The sequence below is a fragment of the Nasonia vitripennis genome, chromosome 3 (assembly GCF_009193385.2).
Source record: "Nasonia vitripennis strain AsymCx chromosome 3, Nvit_psr_1.1, whole genome shotgun sequence".
Taxonomy (NCBI): Eukaryota; Metazoa; Arthropoda; class Insecta; order Hymenoptera; family Pteromalidae; genus Nasonia; species Nasonia vitripennis.
Window position 1 is genome coordinate 15,786,402 of NC_045759.1, and position 5,595 is coordinate 15,791,996.

The 5,595-nt window shown below is 36.8% G+C and overlaps 1 protein-coding gene across 2 annotated transcripts; it reads left to right on the top strand.

Annotated features, from left to right (window-relative positions):
- Nucleotides 1-1,081: 1,081 nt before the first annotated feature.
- Nucleotides 1,082-5,150, top strand: LOC116416958. Of its 2 annotated transcripts, none has more exons than XM_031927653.1 (3): nt 1,082-1,603; nt 1,692-2,119; nt 4,265-5,150. In XM_031927653.1, the coding sequence occupies exons 2-3, from the start codon at nt 1,850-1,852 to the stop codon at nt 4,880-4,882; spliced, it is 888 nt and encodes a 295-aa protein (XP_031783513.1). In that variant the 5' UTR covers nt 1,082-1,603; nt 1,692-1,849; the 3' UTR covers nt 4,883-5,150. The 2 variants fall into 2 exon arrangements, with proteins under 2 accessions (XP_031783513.1, XP_031783514.1); XM_031927654.1 differs by lacking the exon at nt 4,265-5,150 and adding an exon at nt 2,323-4,253.
- The last annotated feature ends 445 nt before the right edge of the window (nt 5,151-5,595 follow it).

Consider the following 5,595-nt stretch of genomic DNA (forward strand, 5'->3'; position numbering starts at 1 on the left):
CGGCAACCGCATCAGCAGTAGAGGGAAACTACAACGGCATAGAGCTACACTGACTATAGGTGTTGTATAGTGCAGGCCTCGAGCAAGTGGCCTATTTGGCCTTACCTGTATTTCTCGAAACTTCATCACATTAATTACAAGTCACTTGATAGAACAAACGCGAGTGCGAGTACAGGCAATATTCCTAGTGGCAATTAGGCGCTGTTGACGAACGAAATTTGCAACAGAGACCGAGTGCGAGAGTAACTTTGGCGCAGTGGACCGCGCGCGATACCTTCTGTATACCTGTATATGGCTAAGAGATGTGAACCGAGAATACCTTCGCACGCCTATGTGTTGCCCCGTACCTGATGCATACTGCGTGCTAGTTCGAGGAGTAGAACGCCCCTTGCTTACGGCCAAGTTGTTGAGTCAATTGTATAGCGTTGGTCGAATCCGTCGAATTTCGAAGATCGCAGCTGATGCTTACTTGGTACAAAGAGCTTGTGCTACCGACCTCTTCAACACGGTTTCTCATCCTGTACTTCCTATCGTTCGCGAGCTATTATTGTTTTGGTATTTGATCTATCGCTTAAACGTTTGAGCCACTTAGTCTCTGGCCTTCTACATGTGGAATCAGACTTTCTTCTTGCTATGCTAATCTATTCATTAAATACAGTAATAATGACAACAAAACTAATTTAGGCTCATCGTTTCCCTTTGGTTACTCCATTTTTAATAATTGAATGAATGAAACTGGTATAGTAGGACTGTGCGCAGCATTTCGTTGGATTATGCTGGCCCTGATAATGTCAATCCTATGCTAAATACCGTGTATAATTACTGCAGCATTTCATTACGCCGTGTACAGATACGAACTATTATTTATGATCTATTGTTCATGACAAGCATCTGGAACACATTGCTGAATAAGATTATATTTTTCTAATTAAAAGCTATAACAGTTCACGCTTAATTATACTACATAGTCTCGTCCTCGAGATCAAAATGTAGTTACGCTAGTTGTCCGATCCATTCCACAGCAATTTCAAAGTAAAACAGATTCATTCGCTGTTGCTTAGCAACTCCTGCGTGGCTTGTCATTACGTTTTGCTGTGCGATCCAGATCACAAGCAAAAATCTAGGCTATTCAAGAATTTTACATTTAATTGAAATCTTTTTTCAAATATGGGTTCTCGACATTCAAGCTCAATGTCAAGACATCGCCGTCAGCATTTTCATCGTCACAGAGAAAGCTGCGGTTCCAGAGACAACGAAAGGCATAGGAGGCGATACAGACGATCACCTTCCTTTTCATGATCCCGCTCCCGCTCTCGTTCAGTCAGTGACACATCTTTTTCATCAAGATACACTCGATCCAATAGTGAATTATCGGAGTTGTCTGTGTACTCAACGTACTCGGAATGTTCATATGCGTCGCTAAGGGATCGTCATCGAGATACGCATAAAAGAAGGTAAGATCTTCCCGGAAAAGAAGGAAAACGACACAAGGCCGATGATGCGCGTTATCCAAGAGGAACGTCTTCTCGCAGGCGAAAAAATTCAAATCCTCGCACTGACCATCAAAATGCGCACAGAGATATTGTAGCGCGTAACCTGCGTGGTACGTCTGACTACATGCGCTGATCGTTATTTTTCTACATAATTGCATGTAAGTATGTAAAGTAATTGTCCAACGTATATATTTACAGACGACAAAAAAGATAAAGAAGATGCACCTGACAATGTCAACAAAGATCTAGACACAGAAACATTAAAACTTCTTGGCGATGACGGATTGAAAGAGGTTACAGAACCAGAAATTCATGAAGCTTTAGCTACTCGATATAGTGAGATTTTGTCAAGAGGCATGGATAAGGATTGGAGAACTAGTCTGCTCAAAAAATATTTGATTCCGTCCAACTGCTCGCTATTAAACGCACCGCAATTAAATGCTGAAGTAAAAAGCGTCATATCCAGCATAGCGCTTAAAAAAGACAACTACAACGAAACAAGACAGCAACAGCTTGGAGCCGGCATCACCGCGATAGCAAAAGCCTTAACTGCTTTGCTGAATAGTGAAGAAGACGGAAAAAGTGCTAACCTCAAAGCACTGTTGATTGAGCATCTAGGAGACGGGGTAAGATTGATCGCAGATCTTTTCTATGAATTGTCTATTACACGGAGATCTTTTATCACTCCGGGGCTGAGTTTTATAACCAAAAATGTAGCAGAAAGCTGCAATGTGGACTCTCTCCTTTTTGGAAAAGATTTTGCAGAGAAGCACAAAAGTGCTATAGCAGTCGAAAAATAAATAAAAAGTTTAACTTTACACAAATACAGAAAAATGAACACACGCTACGATTCGGGCAAATCTTACGGGCGATCTGCTGGCACCAATTTAAACTCCAAAGCCCCTCCCAAGAAGTATACGAGGACACATCGCTTGGGAGGGAATCAGAAGTACCAGCAACAGAAAACTCACCGTTAAACCTAAATCGCATCGCAGAGCGATTGAGTTTTTTCTTGGAATCGTGGAAATCAATCACGAATGATGATGTGATTCTTGGCTATGTAAAAGGTTATAAAATACCTATAGGACGTGAATTGATTCAAACTTGCGTTCCGAAAATGCCAAAATTTTCATTCACAGAATTCGAACATTGTAAAAAAGCTATTGGAAAGCTCTTGGTAAAAGGCGCGATAAGCAAATGTTCACAACTTAAAAATCAGTTTCTCTCTCCGTATTTTTTGCGTGACAAACCAGACGGAAGCAAACGTTTCATTTTAAATCTTAAAGGCTTAAATTTATACATAAAACATTTTAAAATGCAAGATAAGAAAACTGTTATGTTATTGTTGGAGAAAAATGATTTTATGACAACTATAGATTTACTTCTTCTTGATTTCGGTTGACAAAGATAGTCGCAAATATTTAAGATTTATTTTTGATGAAATTTTATATGAATTTAATTGCTTACCTTTCGGTCTCAATGTATCGCCTTACATTTTTACAAAACTTCTGAAACCAGTAGCTCAAGTCCTTTGGTCAGGAGGATTAAAATCAGTGTTTTATTTAGATGATATTATTCTGATTGGAAAATCCAAACACGAATGTGAAATAAATGTTCAGAAAACGAAAAAACTTTTAGAGTTAGGTTATATACTCAACAAAGATAAATGCCACTTAAAACTTTCACAAGTTTGTGATTATTTAGGTTTTACGTTCGATTCGAAAAACTATCGTACTTCATTGACGAATAAAAACGCGAGAAACTGCTACAGCTAGCTAGCTCTTACAAATTGAAAAAGAAATGTAAAATTAGATAATGGGCACAATTTATTGGTTCGTTGGTAGCTGCTAGCCCTGCTATTAAATACAGCCCTTTATACATAAATCAATTCGAACGATGCAAATATTTAAGTATGATCAATGCACACGATAATTACGATGACAATTTATACTTAAACAAAGATATTTACAACGATATTGATTGGTGGATAAAAAGTTACCGTTAGCTACGAACAATATAAATAACAAAAATTATGCTATTGAAATTTTTAGTGATGCGTCTTCAACTGGCTGGGGCATATTTTGTAATCACAAAAAATCTCGCGAATTTTGGGACGAAAACGATAAAAGCAATCACACCAATTATTTTGAATTAAAAGCTGTTTTTTACGGGTTACAATGCTTTGTAAAAAACTTACGTTCTTGTAGAATTTTATTAGGTATAGATAATACAACCCCTATCAGCTATATCAATAAATTCGGAAGTGTTCAATTCCCAAAAGTATCTAAATTAGCTAGAGAAATATGGCAGTGGTGTGAAAAAAGAGATTTATATTTGTTCGCATCATATATCAAATCATCGGATAATATAGAAGCCGACGAGCAATCAAGAATAATATCTGCAGAAACAGAATGGGAAATTGCAAATTACGCATTTGAGAAAATCTTAGTAACCTTTGGACCTTTCGATATCGATTTATTCGCTTCAAGCATCAATGCTAAATGCAAAAGGTTTTACTCGTGGCTGCCTGACCCTAAAGCAGAAGCAGTGGACGCATTCACTGTATCATGGGAAAAACTTTATTTTTACGCTTTTCCGCCTTTTTCATTAATTTTGAAAATTTTAAGGAAAATAAAAAACGACCGCGCTACAGGGGTTTTATTAGTAGCATATTGGCCTACTCAAGCATGGTTTCCATTATTTAGTGAAACGAGAATTTCAGAATTGATACATTTTAAACCAAATATAAATTTAATTTCATCTCCTTTTAGGACGAAATATTCAACATGGATGCACCTTACGTTAGCAGCAGCGATTATATCCGGAAAGCATTTGAAATGAGAGGCATGCCTACTTCAGCTTTAGATACAATGATTGCGTCGCTGTCTGCTGGTACACTGAGGCAATATAATAAGCCATTGAAGATGTGGGATGAATTTTGTAAAAGAGAACAAATTTGTCCCTTCACTGCAAATGTCTCTAAAGTTTTAGAATTTCTTGATCTCTCTTTTCAAAATTGCAAACGATTTTGTAAAGTTGTCGCGAAATTAAAACCTCAAACTCCTAAATATACTTGTACTTGTGATCCAGATACTGTACTGCAATATTTAGAGAATCTGTATCCACACGAAAGTTTAAATTTAGAAAAATTAACGAAAAAATTTGTAACATTACTGGCACTAATTACAGCTCAGCGAGTCCAGACATTATCTAAAATTAAAATCGTAAATATTAATATCAATCCAAATGGAGCCGAAATAGTAATTACAGATAGCTTAAAAACAACCGATGTCAACAATACTCAACCGATCTTAAAGATTCCAATTTTCACCGAGAAAATTAAAGTGTGCGTATTTTCTACTACTAGCTTTCAAGAAACCGTACCATAGGGCGACACCACAAACTATTAGTAGGTGGATAAAGTCTGTGCTACAAGAAAGCGGAATAGATGTTAATATATTTAGTGCTCATAGTACAAGACATGCTGCAACATCAGCAGCTTTACAAAATGGAGCCAATATCGACATTATTCATAAAGCTGCAGGCTGGACCGAAAAGTCAAATGTATTTGCGCGGTTTTATAATCGACCATTGTCAAACAATGCTGAATTTGCCAATTTTGTTATTTAAATAATAAATGTTCTGTTGATACAATGATTTGCACCCATCTTTAAACAACTACATTTTGATCTCGAGGACGAGACTATGTAGTATAATTGTATGATTAAACGAACTTACCTGTAAATGAAGTTCGATCATAATTATACTAATAGTCTCGTCCGAAGAAATCAAATTTATCCACCACGCCCAGTTTTAAAAAAGAAAACTACCATCATCAACAAAATTGTTCATGCGTGGGTGCAAATACAGCTTTAAAATAATGACAAGCCACACAGGAGTTGCTAAGCAACATCGAATGAATTTGTTTTACTTTAAAATTGCTCTGGAATGGATCGGACAACTAGCGTGACTACATTTTGATCTCTTCGGACGAGACTATTAGTATAATTATGATCGAACTTCACTTACAGGTAAGTTCGTTTAATCATACAATTATTATCGAAAGTACGTATCTCTAGTTTCCAATGATAAAGAATAAATA